General features: G+C 40.1%; 1 protein-coding gene and 1 long non-coding RNA gene across 3 annotated transcripts; both read right to left on the bottom strand.

Moving 5' to 3' along the window:
• Positions 1–308: 308 nt before the first annotated feature.
• On the bottom strand, positions 309–985 carry LOC110681309. Of its 2 annotated transcripts, none has more exons than XR_002503159.1 (3): positions 710–985; positions 525–652; positions 309–464 (listed from the first exon to the last, which is right to left on the bottom strand). It is a non-coding gene; the product is annotated as an uncharacterized LOC110681309 (long non-coding RNA). The 2 variants fall into 2 exon arrangements; XR_002503160.1 differs by having other exon boundaries at positions 533–652.
• Positions 986–4,871: 3,886 nt separating this feature from the next.
• LOC5577523 (probable enoyl-CoA hydratase) lies at positions 4,872–12,088 on the bottom strand. Its single transcript, XM_001656494.2, has 2 exons — positions 11,835–12,088; positions 4,872–5,840 (listed from the first exon to the last, which is right to left on the bottom strand). Exons 1-2 carry the CDS (start codon positions 11,869–11,871, stop codon positions 4,948–4,950), a joined length of 930 nt encoding a protein of 309 aa, XP_001656544.2. The 5' UTR covers positions 11,872–12,088; the 3' UTR covers positions 4,872–4,947.
• Positions 12,089–14,849: the final 2,761 nt, after the last annotated feature.

The following is a 14,849-nucleotide window of genomic DNA, read 5'->3' as shown; positions in this document are numbered from 1 at the left end:
CAAAATAATCCACACGTCATTGCTACGTGAAAACATACGTGGCTTTTTTCCATCGCACTTTTCACGTAGCACTTACGTGGATCATAGGTAACACAGAATGAACGCATGAACTAATGAACTTCATCCGTTTCACCGGAGTTTCACGTAGCAGCTACGTGAAATTTTTCGTAGTTTATACGCAGTCTTCCAATTGATTCTACACGATGTTCAAATACACATTATTAACATATTTTAATAGAAGCCATCTGGTTCTGCATCGGCATTTGGAAGCTTTTTTTCAATTTTCAGAGAAGTGAAATAAATTAGAGTTAAAAGCATGGATGATACTATCACTTTAGTCAATATAGCATTGTAGGTGGTAGCTGAATGGAAACACTGCATGATTTCCTGCTGCCGTATGTGCTTTGATCTTGCAAGTCGCAGTACAAGGATCGACGATATAGTCCAGTAGCAATCGAACATTCCTGGAGAATAGTGTAAAAAAAAACAATTTGTAAAGTTAGGAAATTAGAAAAATCACTTACAAACGCACGATTTGCTTTTGACAAAACAATTCATCCGCTGCCAGATTATTCCAAAACTGTTACGTTCTTGAAGTTTACGAAAAGGTCTTCCTGCTTACCGTTTCGCAAAATATTGCCAAAATGTATACCTAATCAATAAAATTGTCAATTAGTAGAGGATTATTCGGTATCTAAACCATATTTACCTTGGAATCGAGCGATTGAAATTATTCGGCAAACTAACTGAGCACCATCTTCATAAACGAGCACAATACAGAATGAACACAAAGTCTAGATGTCAGAGCTCATGTCAGAATGAATAAGTGTCTACGTGATTTTTACGTAAGAGTGATTAGCTCACCACAGTGGAAACTGCCGGGTCTCAATTTTGTGATTATATTTGGTCAGGTGATCATTACCTTAGTCAGGTAAAGTCAAGGCAAAATGAATTTGGATGAATCTACGTGATTTTTCACGTAACAATGACGTTTGGATTTTTTTGAGTGTGCCAAAATTTTCTAACAAATCTCGATTACTTTTTCAAATCGACGTAAGTAACATTCATACGGTTTTGAGAAAGTTAATTAAGAAAAATCACAACCTTTCTTCTAAAACTGTTTTAAAATGAATCCTCTTTTTAACATTTTTTACCGTGTATATCAGCTCGCGTTAAAACACTAGGTAGTTCCTATCATTTTTCACAAAAAATGTATGACAAAATGATTAGCCGTTTCAATCAGTTACGTACGACGTTTTTGTACCAGTGTAAAATCGACTCAAGTAGTGTTTTGTTTTGATTCGTGGTTAAGGGCTGATTTTTTTACCTTCGCTTAAGCCGTAAACCACGTTTACCCATATGATTAAACTAGGTTTAAGGCCTAAGCGGGGGTGAAGAAATCGGCCCTAAGCCACTTTGTCTCCAATACAACGGAGCGGCGAAAGTAGCGGTTAGGTTGCGAAAGTGAAGAATCTTACTTTCGTCGTTTTGTAAATCCAGAAATTAAACGTGTAGAATTAAAAAACGCTTAAATGTAGGCAATTTCCTAAGGAAATCCCTGATATCTAACAGAAATTTAATTATTTCAACCGTATGACCTAATTTGGTGTGAGTTTAGAAGATGAAATCGGGCTCGGGGATATATTTTAAGCATCCTTACAAACTTTACTTACTTTGAATAATGCCGTTGTCGTCGTCGCTACGTACATGTAAATGCATGCTAAAGCGATCAGTATCAACCTGAGAGTATCAACTTATCAAACAAAGAGCTTAAACTAATCAGCAACAGTTTTGTTGATGTTTTGATTTGGTAAGAAATTGTCGATCGAATCGAAATACGCACACAGAGAAAACTGCGAAAGTGCTACCGCGCCGCCCGATCCGAACAACAGGAACCTAAAGCCTGTCCACGTTAAATTTCGGACACCCAAATAATGGCAGCAAAAAAAAAGTTACTCATAATTCAACAAAAACAATTGTTTATTTCAGAATAAAAGAGTTATATCTACAAAATAAACAGTTGACAAGGATGTTAATACTTCTTTCTGTAAAATTCTCGAACTTTCTGTGGTACACCCGCCATCCGTGTCCGAAATTTATCGTGGACAGGCTTTATGTAGAACTTTTTTGGTCATTTCTCTCCATTGATAACTAATCAACCTAAATTATAATTGATGAATAAATAAATCAATTAATCAATTAATAGTAATAGATAAAGTGTCTCTGCTTGTAACTCTTTTACGTCGAATGCATTTTTGTAACCCGTTTTGTTTGAAATTGTGCTGAATTTCAAGCGCGTTCGCCACGGATACGACAAGTCAGCTGGATTTCCTTCGGCATGATGCTGACACGCTTCGCCTGGATCGCGCACAGGTTGGTATCCTCAAACAAACCGATCAGTTAGGCCACTCGCTTCTTGCAGGACCTTGACGGCCGAGCCCTGGAATCGCAGATTTGCCTCTACATTTCCCCGGATACTACGACGAAGCAGAAGAAGTTCTTCATGGTGCGGAACTTCTTCGAGTATCAAAAGGAGATCATGCCAATCATCGTGACTGGCAAGTTTAACATCGATTTGAGCAAAGAGGAAAACATGGAGCTCGCGGACTTCATGGAGAAGTGCCTCAACCTCAATGTGGACCTAACGTTCCACCGGAATATTTGTTTGGGAAGCAAGAGTTACCGCTCATGCTTCTTCTTCCATCGACCGATTCTAGCGGTGTTGAAGTGTTAACCGAACCAACCAAATAATAACACACAATGCCCATAATAGGTCAGAATTGACATGCAACAAATAGTATGAAAATTGATTGGATTTTTATCAGTAGAAAGTTCCTGACGGTCTCATGTCAATGTTATCCAACGTCAACTTGGCGGTTGTATCTCGGTAACAACCTCTTACTTTTTTGTGAGGAACAACAAATTACATTTTATTTATCGTAACAGTACAGAATTTAGTTTTTCTAAATAGTAAAAAAAACAGTTGCTGGATCGTAGCAAATAAAACAGCAGGATAAGTAGATTTTCTGATTTCTGAGCAAATGTGGGTAACTCAGAGTTTGCTCGATGCGTATTGCAAATCTGTCATCCCCCTTGAGCAGATCAAAATGTTAGCCCTTGTGATACTGAATAACTCTTCCGAAGACACCAACCTTCCAAAACATCAGGATCTAGAGATATCATATATTGTTACAAAATTTGCATTCCTATCCCTCATGGTAAAAGTGCAAGTCAGAAAAAGCGCCCCTACCGGCCAAGTTCTCAACTAAAAGGATGATCCTCAATTCCTAAAGGTAGATCGTACTGAGTTCTGAAATTCCGCCGAAGACAGCACTGTGCTATCTCTTAACGCATGCGAGATATTCAACAACTCCTCCAAACCGATGAAATCCCATAAGCCCTGGGATCCTATAATGCTCTAGCGCAGACAGACGTTTAAGCAGGAACAAATTTATTCAAAATTCCTGTGTAAATTCTACCGTGGTGTCATCTAGGGAGCAAATTGCTGCAGTACAGTGACAGTTTGTAAAAGCACGTGGCTTCATCTTCTCGCTTACCACCCAGTCCACCACCCACTGAACAAAACTATCAAAACAATCACTTCAAAAATAATTCACACAATTGTGATACTTTCACGCAAATTTATTTTACATGAGTAACGATCATTCAAGGGTGTTATACTAGCATGAATCTGTGAGTAAATTGAATGCCAACTTGTGGTAAAAATTACAATGGATTTTCTTGATTTTTACATGAGAAATTGGATCCAAAAGGGAACATCACCCACCCAGCCCAAAACAAAGGTACATAGTTTTTAGCGTTGAGCACGCCGGCTGTGGGAGCGGTTGTGTGTCGTGCTGTCAACGAAATGTGATCGGGGTGGTGGCGGGACGCATACGCCACTAACGCCATCTGTTAGCTGATTGCCACTTGGCGATTTGTGGCGGCCATGTTTTTACACAAGTGGCTGAGTCTAACTTGAACGTCTGTCTGCGGCTCTAGTTTGTCTTATAGGAGTGCGCGTTATAGGAATGCGTTTGATAGGAAACCCGATTGTACATGCTTGCAGGTAGATATGAAGATAGGCTTGGTAAGGTGGAAAGAGGTGTTTCGGCTGCAAATAGGGCGTTTTATGGACTGCATAACCAACTTAGGCCCCGCAACTTGCAAACGGAAACCAATTTTACCCTGCATATAACATTGATTCTACCAAATCGTAAAGTGCTGTGGGAATTTAGAAAATGGTGTGCGGCGCAGACGCATGAATCACGAGTCAAGTGTATAAAGATGCGAATATTACGAGGCGTGTAAAATACGGTAGACTTCAGTGCGAAAATAATATTCAGCAAAGAACCAAGTAGAGGTAGACGACTTCGTGGAAGACCACAAATACGCTGGCTGTATGTAATGGAGGAGAACCTGGCGATCATAAACGTTCGGGTCAACTAAAGAAGTATCGCTCAGGACCAACTAAGATGGAGCTCTATAATACGCCTGACAATTTCGTCTACCAAGTATGACGTATATACCCTATCCTTGAGCCCGGCTTTGGCATGACTTGCGCTCTTCTTTTCCCACCAAACGCTACAAAATGAAAATGAAATTTTGACGGATTGTAAGGATGATTTTCGTTGCTATTATACCTATTCTGCCCATATTCGCATTACAGTCCCAATTATATAAAATCCTATAGAACATGGGACTGTTATGCGAATATTGGCGGTATAATCCATATAAAATACGTCGCACATACAGAGATGAACCATCATTTGGCAGGAAATCGCTCTGATAAAAGTGATAATATAATAAAAAAATAATATAGCCGACCATGCACTTGGGCGCTGTGCAGGATACATTAATTTAAAGACAAATTAGCGTTAACTATAAAACTATATATTTTTTACATTTAGATACATAACAATACTCAACAATCGTATTCTATCGGTCTCACATTTTCGACTTTGGAATCTCGTTAATCTCATTAGCTACCTCCTGCAATTCCCAGTCCGGGAGCGGCTTCTTTTTGATATCGTGAAATTTACCACCCTTCCCCAAGCCCTGCTTGAACCGTTCAGCCCCATAGACAGCTTCCTTCAGGAGCTCTTCATTCGCCGTCAGCAGTTCAAATTCCATAGCATCCTCCAACGATTTAGCTTGATAAGTAGCGTAGTACATTGAAGTCCTGTCGTGGTTCAAGCATGCCTGTGGATACTTTGCAATGCTCATCGCAAGATTATAAGCCTGGCCAAGTCCTGTTCCCACTGCTACAACTCGATTGACGAGCCCTATTTCCAGAGCCTCTTTGGCGCGAACCCCTCGCCCAGTCAGAACCAAATCCATGGCGCGGGAAATACCGATCAGTGCCGGTAGTCGAACGCTTCCACCATCAACGAGTGGAACACCGAATCGTCTGTTATAGAATCCCATCACTGCCAGCTCCTCCATGACCCGCAAGTCGCACATCAGTGCCAGTTCCATGCCACCGGCCACGCAATATCCGGTTATGGCGCAAATCATAGGCTTTTTAAAGTTGCGCCGTGTGGGTCCCATGACGCCACCTCTTTGGAGAATTACTGATTGTGGTTTCACATCCGGATTGGCTAGTTCAGATAGATCGTAACCAGAGCAAAACGAACCACCGATCCCATGGAGAATGGCCACTGCAGCTGTCGAATCCTGTTCGAACGCTTCGATGGCTGCCGTCAATTGTCGACCCATTTCCGAATCGACTGCATTTCGGATGTGAGGTTTGTTCAGCCCGATCATAGTTATGTTTCCTTCCTTCTCCACCAGAATGGAGGGTTCCTCTGGTTTTGTTGTATTTGATTGGTCGGTTGCAGCTGGAAGTGGAGAAGTGGAACATATATTAGCTTTGGTGATCACGTGGATGTCTGGTAATGAATGTCTTGTGTGGATAGGAAAAACTGGCTATATAATTTCCAAAACGGATAGTACACAAACGATAGGCCAAATCGAGGACTGTTCCACAAAATTTCAGCTCCATTGCACATCGTTCAAGGAGAGCTTTACAATTTGTGAATTGCGGAATCAAAAAGGGTCACGGATACCTTTCGTAGAAACAAACCATACAAAAAAGTATGGTAGCCCTTGACAAGATCACCCATTTTTGACAATATTTATCCCAGGTCCTCGGCGTTCGATGCGAGTGTGGGAGAGGATGATCCTTAATAAAGGTAGATGAAAAACCGAATTTAGTATTACAGTTAACTCTCCCTTACTCGATATTCCGTATCTCGATAATATATTATCGAGTTAGAGAACCATAGTTAAAGTTGGTTTTCATGGCGAACTCGATGGTCCCTTGGATCGCAGTTGTATTGGTTTTGTGTTCTGTAACTCGATACCTCCCTAAATCCCTTCTGCATTAAAAATTGGCTCAGGAATATCCGGAAGGATTCCCATTTTAAACGAGCGGAACAATGCGAAGCGGACAGGAGGAACAGGCTACACTGAAAAAAAAACTAGCCACCATGCGATCCAAGTCGACGGAAGTCCATGCGTTCTTACTCCGATAGGCTTATTCAAATGACGTCTCAAATCAGCTGATCGGGAAGCACTTTGACATTTCTTCTATGAAAATGACAGGCCCGTGTTAGCACCGGTCCTCCACCGATGTAAACAAATGACATAGACGGATCTGTCACATGAAAAGGCCTATTGTAGAACCCATTGAAAATTTCGCAGTTAACCGTTTGACGCAGCAGTTTACAGTAGAACAATTAACACACCTCAACAAGGGGGTAAGAATATGCAGTGACTACGAAGCCTAACGTGGAGAAAATCATTGTAGACATGGAAACAGCGATTACCCAAATCGTACCAATAAAGGACCAGAACACAACAAGGAACATCGGAGCAAAGACCATTACGACATGACAACGCAGCAGGGCAGACAAGGATCATGAAAGAACTTAAGGATTAACTGAAAGACCCTTCTAACTTAACCCCCTTCTTTTATATTCTGTAAACAAAGAATAAAATAATATGTTAATCAGTCCACAGTCCACAGTCCAGGAAGTCTCTCTTCTGCGCCTACAGCAGCTAGTATTTATAGCGCAGAAATCCCGTAGGTGCGAACAAGTAAAAGGTACCAAAATCGTGAGGTAGAATAATGAATATCACTTTAGATAGGTAGATATGACACCTTCTTCCACGGATCAAAGGACTTCCGAATATTCACAAGCCAGGAAAAGAAATGCGAGATATCGTTTCGGCCGACGGATCCCCCACTCATAAATGGTTTCTTTCGACGTAGTGGCCCTTTTTCCCAGCGTTCCAGTAAAGGATTCCCTAAATCTTCTCGAGGACTGGTTATTACCCCAAAGGACGGATACAGCATGGATAGGAAAGGTCAGGACATACATACATGAGGATGGCAAGATTGTGCATGGACGAGAATTATTTTCAATTTCGAGGAAATTTCTACAAGCAGACGAAAGGAGCCCTCATGGGAAACCCTCTCTCCCCGTTTTTGTGCGAACTATTCATATTTAAAGAAACAAGGAGTATTACCGGATAAATGGTGGAAATATGTCGACGACATTTTCAGCGTTATCAAGCGGAACGATCTAGCTAGAATTTCGGATACAATAAACAGCATACACAATGATATCAAGTTCACCCACGAGAAGGAGAGGGATGGAAACCTACCGTTTTTGGATCTACTGGTCACCAGGGAAGAAAGCTAATCTTACAACTTCGAAAACTATAGGAAGCCTACAAATACCCAGCGAGTCATCCCTCTTTTTTGCATTACGTCCTCACTGGGACGGAGCCTGCCTCTCAGCTTAGTGTTCTTATGAGCACTTCCACAGTTATTAACTGAGAGCTTTCTTTGCCAATGTTGCAATTTTTGCATTCGTATATCGTGTGGCAGATCCTGGACCGGCCGGGAATCGAACCCAGACACCTTCAGCATGGCTGTGCTTTGTAGCCACGGACTGTAACCACTCGACTGAGGAAGGCCCCTAGCGAGTCATCCACTACACATCGAATCATTCGTTCCAACATATTATTAAAATGGCAGCATTTTACCACATGATCCACAGGATGCAAACTCTACCCCTCAGCGAAGACGGATAGACCAAGGAACTGGAATACACCTACGAGACGGCAAGAATAAACGAAGATAAAAGCCATCATCGACACAAAGGAAAGACAGCAAATTCGGAGTGCTTTAACGACACTAACCCCTATTACCGAACCCATGAAGAGATTCTCCATCCCATACGACATACACATCAGCAAACAGCTCCACCCAAAGCTAAGGAATTTCGGAATCGATTTGGTGTTTCCAGCAGAGACAACCAACTTAAGACTTTGTTAGGTTCTACCAAGGATCCGGTAAACACACTAAACAAGGCTGGTGTTTACAGAATCAGTTGTTCTCACTGCAGCAAGGTCTACGTTGATCAAACAAAGCGGTCTCTTGAGGTTAGATTCAAGGAACACTTAGCGGAAATAGGGAAAGCTTAGAAGACGATAGACAAGGTGATGACATACGACTTCAAATCTAAGGTGGCAGAACATGTGCTTTTAGAGGGTCATACAATTTACGACGGCCGATATCAAAATTTTGCGAAATGTTTCTTCTCCTTGGAAATTGCATGTGGCGGAGAGTCTGGAAATTGGCAAACAGGTACCTACGATGCTACTCAAAATAGACCAAGGCAACGGCAACACATGGCTTTTCAACTTGATACCTACTAATCGTTCCCGTGATGTACCTTTCAACTCTTGAATTTAAAGTTTCAACAAAAAAGGGATGGGATGTACAGCTCTTAAATTTTAAGATTCTTCCAAAGAAGATTAGGGAATTATGACCATACCTAGTTTAAAAATATAATGTATGCTTACGATGGTGTTCTTCAAGTCGAGTGTTGTACACGACACTGAAGACGGCCTTACAGTTGAGGTCGAAATACGCGTTTCTGTCAAAAGATACAAACTCTAGTGGAAATAAAGTGAAGATGAATCAAAGCCAAACTTCAAATTTTCAAGAGCACGGATCTGGAGAACCAAACATCCGTTTAAGCTGAAAACTTAATCGATTGGTCACTAGCTGGTGGTGACCAATCGATTAGGTTTTCAGCTCAAACGGGTGTTTGGTTCTCCAGATCCGTGCTCTTGAAAATTTGAATTTTGGCTTCGATTCATCTTCACCTTAAATGGTATAGTACTAAATTCGGTTTTTCATCTACTTATAGGTATTCCATTAAACAGCTCAAAGATTTATTATCTTATTATAGGTATCGGTGAAATCGATTCATATTAATAACACTGTAACAGCGATTTATACGTTTGCATACGTTTCTTCTTTTTTCTGTCTGAATCGTATTATGTTTGATTTATAACTTCAGAATGGTATTCCTTACAAATCAACGCTTCTAGGAATATGTTTGACATTTATTTTCCTACGGACTGATGAATCATACTTAAGCATACTGCCTATATTTGATTGTAATACAGTCGAATTTCGTTCGTTGCACTATCTTTAGATGGGCTTCGTTTTAATTGGGCTCCCGTTAAGTGGGTTATAGCCCACCTAAAACGAAGTCAAACGTCATTTTCTGACATAAGACGCAATTTATCAATGTTGGTAGTTCTGAGTTTCTTTTGTTCTTGGTTATTTGACAGCTCAAAACTCAGCCCTATTAGTGAAAGTCTTTCACTAAGTGGGCTACAGGTTTAGTGCAACGAACGATAGTTGACTGTACTGAAAAGTCGAGTCTAGTAAATACACGACACTGAAGACGTCCTTACAGTTGAGGTCGAAATACCCAAGTAACCAAATAGCACTTTAATTCGCCCTCCGTGCTAATATACAGGTCGGACTCGATTATCCGGAGTATCGATTTTTTTTTTCGCTCCGGATAATCAAATCCTCCGGATAATCGAATCACTAAGAAAAAAATTGAAAGCTTCAATAAAAGAACTTAAATATTATGTTTTTTTTTTGTTGTTTTATTTATATGATGCGGTTGTGTAGCCAGAAATTATTTCTAGGAACAGTAGGGGATATCACAAGAAACATTTTTTTTTACCGGCATACCCAAAAAACAATTTTTTAAACCCCCTGTAGTATAATGAATAAAGCATATCAGATAAGTTGAATAGAATGCAATATATCCGAACAAAATTATTTAATTATTTTTCCAGTGTATGCTTTCTTCGCACAGATCTATCGAGAGCCGATCGAAAGAAACCTTGAAACAAACGAACACGAAGATATTCATCGATGCTCGGGAAGCATGATCACGCTGTGCCGGGATGATGGTATGCCTATTCAGCGCGGCTACGAATTGGAGAGAAAGAGATGAGGAATGAAGACAAAAAGGAGATAGAAAACAACTTCGAAGACGAGGTTCGACGAACATGATTCCGTTGCGCCAAGTCAGTTTATTGGCGATTTTCTGCACGAATTGTTGGTGCGTACGGCGGTAGTGCGGAGTGATTCTGAGAGAAAAAAAAAAACACGTTATGACGCGATTGGCTGTGTTAATAAATTTATTTATAATTTGTAATAAAGTCTCAGTTTATAATAGTGTTAAAAATCATGGATTATTACTTTTGAAAATTCGAACGGTTTGTCGTAAAAGTGTGAGAAGTGCAACGGTTAAAAAAATAGATTTAGTGATGGTATCATTCATTACTATTATGTGCTCCCTTTGGATACTACACCCCCCTTTTCCTAAACACGTTCAAAACTGCAAAACTATTCATATTGTATATTGCAATACTAAATTATCTCAGAATTATTAAAAAAAATTGAAAAACAAGAACAACAAAACACAAATTCCGGATAATCGAGTCTAAAATTTCGGATAATCGAATCCCGGATAATCGAGTCCCCGGATAATTGAGTCTCCGGATAATCGAGTCCGACCTGTAATGCTATTATACTGCCGTGAATCGCAAGTCAGTCCCAACTGCATTTTTCGTCAAAATTGAGTTGAGTTCAGTTTTCAACATATTTTCCAATGCTCTTTCAGCTGCACTAATGCAATAATCTGATTTGTTCGGAAAAATTAGGAAAAAACAGCTAGTCAAATTATCCCATAGTGAAAAGTAACCGCATATCAGTCCCACTACAGACTTTCGCAACATGGAACACAAAATGCAACTAGTTTCGATCATCTTTATATTTTTCTCGATAAGATATCAAAGTGATAAGCAAGTTGTGAAAGTTTTATTAAAATAGGAACATGTTCCAATCCTCTGGAATTTTTGAATATTCGTATGGAAAACGAGTTTGAAAACTTCACAGTCCATTTTCTCAATGCCTACTTTTTACAGATGGGACTGACTTGCGATTCACGGCAGTATAGAGCTGACATGCCCTACATTAGCCGTTTAATAGCCCTATAAGCCCAAAAAGGCGAATTAGCGGGCTAGTGGTTACTTGGGTAGGCGTATCTGTCAAAGGATACAAACTCTAGTGGAATTCAATGGTATAGGACTAAAATTGGTTTTCATTTACTTAATGCTGAAAAGATTTATGGTTCGCGCGGGTAAAACCATAAGCGTAACTTCAACTCAATCCTAGAGGAGGCTTGACCAATTCGATCAAATAAATCCCTCAAAGAAGATGCGAACTTAGTATAAGTTATAATTTTCTAGGGGGCTTAGACCCCCCCCCCCTATTTACATCAATGGGCAAAATGTTTTCTCCGTAACTGCATTTATCTCGCATAAGATATTGTCTGTTTAATACAACTTTGATCCATATCTGTGTGCTATCCATAACTGTCGAGCGACTGTGTTTTATTTAGTTGCAGTACAAAAATATTATCAAAGCTTTCTAGCTCACTTACTCTGGTTTGGCTCCGTACCGGAACACAGCTGTCGCATCAATCCGGCTCGATACCAGGAGTAGCCGTTCTCAGTGGGATGCGCGTCATAGTCCACATTGTAGAATTATGCTGCGTTATTCACTTCAGTCACTGAGGTGTGATAAATCAAGATTGGTTCAAAGTTCTTTTTGGTACAATAAACAACAATCAACACATGATAACATGAAAAAAAATGATTAAACTCCCGTGGACAGTCGGGTCACTCGTGTTGCATTTTAAAAAGCCAAAATAAATATTGTGCTGTCAAATGGCTTGCACGCAGTCAAGTACACAGCACACAAAGCACCCGAATATACAAGGTAATGTATCCCTACAAATTGAATAAGCCATTTTACGAGACGTTCGAATGACGTTTTCTGGCGGGCCGCTCATTGTTGTTGTTCAAAAAACTAGCATGATATCTGAATGGCGCTGGTCACATTTTTGTTGCCGATGACTTCCCCGTCTCTTTCAGCGCATGTTTCTGCCCGGTTTACATGTATTACAGGTAACGTAGATGAAAAATATCTTCCCTGCCTACTGATTTAAATTTTACATGCGAACATTAAAAACTGTGTTGCATTTCCACCAGCGCCATTATTGAATATGCTCCTTCCAAATGTAGCGCTAGAAGAAACGTAAATAAATCGGCCCGCAGAAACTTTCAAAGCTGGTAAACAAACGGAAACCATACACGGAGAAATATTTTTACTTAATTTTGAGTTTACTTTACCCAAAATTAAGTATATCGATTATAGTTTCAACCCAAAATCTCTCGGTTTTCTCTTTCTCCCACACGAATGTTGTCAAAAATAGAGAGAGCTGCATCTACCCAATGGGGGTACTTTGGCCCAATAAGCCAAATTTGGGTAAATGCAACTTTTCTCATGTTTGGGTCGAAAGAACTCAATTTTGCGTTAAATCAACCAAAATTGAGTATATTTTTCTAATGGAATCAAAGCCAAACTACCTAGTGGGGACCTTGGAAATTTAGCCAAAATTGAGTTATTGGGCTCAACTACGGAATTGCGTTGAAACAACCCAAATTGAGTTGAATTCCGTCTCCGTGTATGATTCGAAACGTCTCATAAAATGGCTTATTGCCAACACCGCCAACACATCCGCATTAGTAAACTTTTTTTCTATTTTTATTCTTAATTCTGCATTTCAGCAAAAAAAAAATTTTTTTTAATTTTTTAATTGTTCTGATAATTATAGGTAAATCAGCTTTTCAGATTGATACACCTGTCATTCAATTGAATTTTCTTGTTTACACCAATAGTCCATTTTACAAGAACGTTTTGAACAGCTGATCGCTTGATTTATGAATGAAATGTTGACAGTAGGCCGGTGTCGTAACGTGTGAAAGTAAACAGAAATTTCATCAGTGTTGCTGTTTCGTAAAATGGACTATTGCGAAGTGCATCTTTCAAAAGTGCGGAAACTGACAATAAAAGTGCTGGGTTTTATCGAATAGTTTTGGTGTCTTCAGAGCACTTTTTCTTTGATTTAAGAACAATGAGTTATCTGAAGACTCCGACTCGATTTGATACAATGGATCATTGAAATAACCAGAACGGTCGCTATGGAAAGCATAGATAGCGCCACCGTAGCCTTGTGTGTTTGACAGAACAGCAATGTTGTCACAAAGTTAAATCCCATATACAGTGGCGCCTTTGTTTTGATGCGGTGAGCACCTGCAAAAACTACATTCAATGATCCATTGTCCACTTTTATTACAGCGGGGATTCGCTGGTTGGAACACGACTGCCTTCCATCATGCGAATCCTGCGAATCGGACCCCGTTAGTTGAAACGACTGACAGCTGGTGAAAATGCTCCACATTAACGCATTCGTGACTACGAAACAAAAAAGAGATTTACAAAAGCACTCGCACTTACGGAAAACCTCGTAAGGAACTGTCATCGTGTGCGTGAAAAAAAGCAAAAAATATATCTTCTCTTATTTTTCTCACAGAAAACCGAAGAAACATCAGCAGCTTCGTAGTCCCCGAATCTAGAGAGCAAATCGTCACGGAAACGCACATATACATATGTCACAGACAAACAGACGTAACACTTAGAACAAATCTCGATCAAAATCATAGTCACGAGGACATGTACGCCCAATGCTAAAATCGGTGCGTTTGGCCGACAGGCCAACAGATGGCGGTAGTGTGTAAACGTCAAACACGAACAAAAACGATGCGAGCGCTGCGGGTGGCGGATTGGCCACCTACCATATTTTTGAATCGACCGTTAAAAAGGTGGTCGATGGACAATGATGAGAGTGTGACGTCTGTTTGTCTGTGCATATGTATTTGTTCTACATATAGAGACTTCAATGCGACGGTACTCAGACGTCAATGGTGAAAGAAATGCGCATAATGTACACGGGAAAAAATTCTGTGGTAAAAATAACTATTTTAGCTGACTACGCCCATTCTTAAAACTACCATGGAAATTCAGACCAATTTACTATGTTTACGGTACACCACACCGCATTACTGGTACATTTGACAGAAATAAGTTACAACAATCTGATTCCAACTACAGACATGATAAAATCAAGCGCATTTCTGGTCTGCTGAAAATTGCCGGTGCGAGCGCTTAAGTTAAAAAAAAAAATGGTAGTTTATACTGCACAATTTTTTTGCGTGTAGTATAGATGTCAGATTAAACAGTTGATTCGCAATACAATGCCGTGCACGGTGCACCCTAGCTAAGCCCCACGCAAACCACCAAGGTTGATTTTTAATTTGAACTTTTAGTCATCCTACGATCGTGTATCTGGTTACATCTTGGGCTGTTTTGTTCTAATTTTGTGCTTCGGTTCACAACGTTCCATTTCGCTGTTCCATGAGTTGAATGATGTTTGAACCATGTTTTGAATGAACGAACGAAGAGCACGTTAGCCGAAAAGCACAAGTGGCCAAACCAACGGGGACCCCTAATCTAAACACTTTTTTATATGTACCTCGCTAATTTGCACATCGTT

The sequence above is a fragment of the Aedes aegypti genome, unplaced genomic scaffold (assembly GCF_002204515.2).
Source record: "Aedes aegypti strain LVP_AGWG unplaced genomic scaffold, AaegL5.0 Primary Assembly AGWG_AaegL5_hic_scaff_695_PBJ_arrow, whole genome shotgun sequence".
Classification (NCBI taxonomy): domain Eukaryota; kingdom Metazoa; phylum Arthropoda; class Insecta; order Diptera; family Culicidae; genus Aedes; species Aedes aegypti.
Note: the sequence above shows the minus strand (reverse complement) of the source record. Positions and strands in the feature narration are given on the sequence as shown.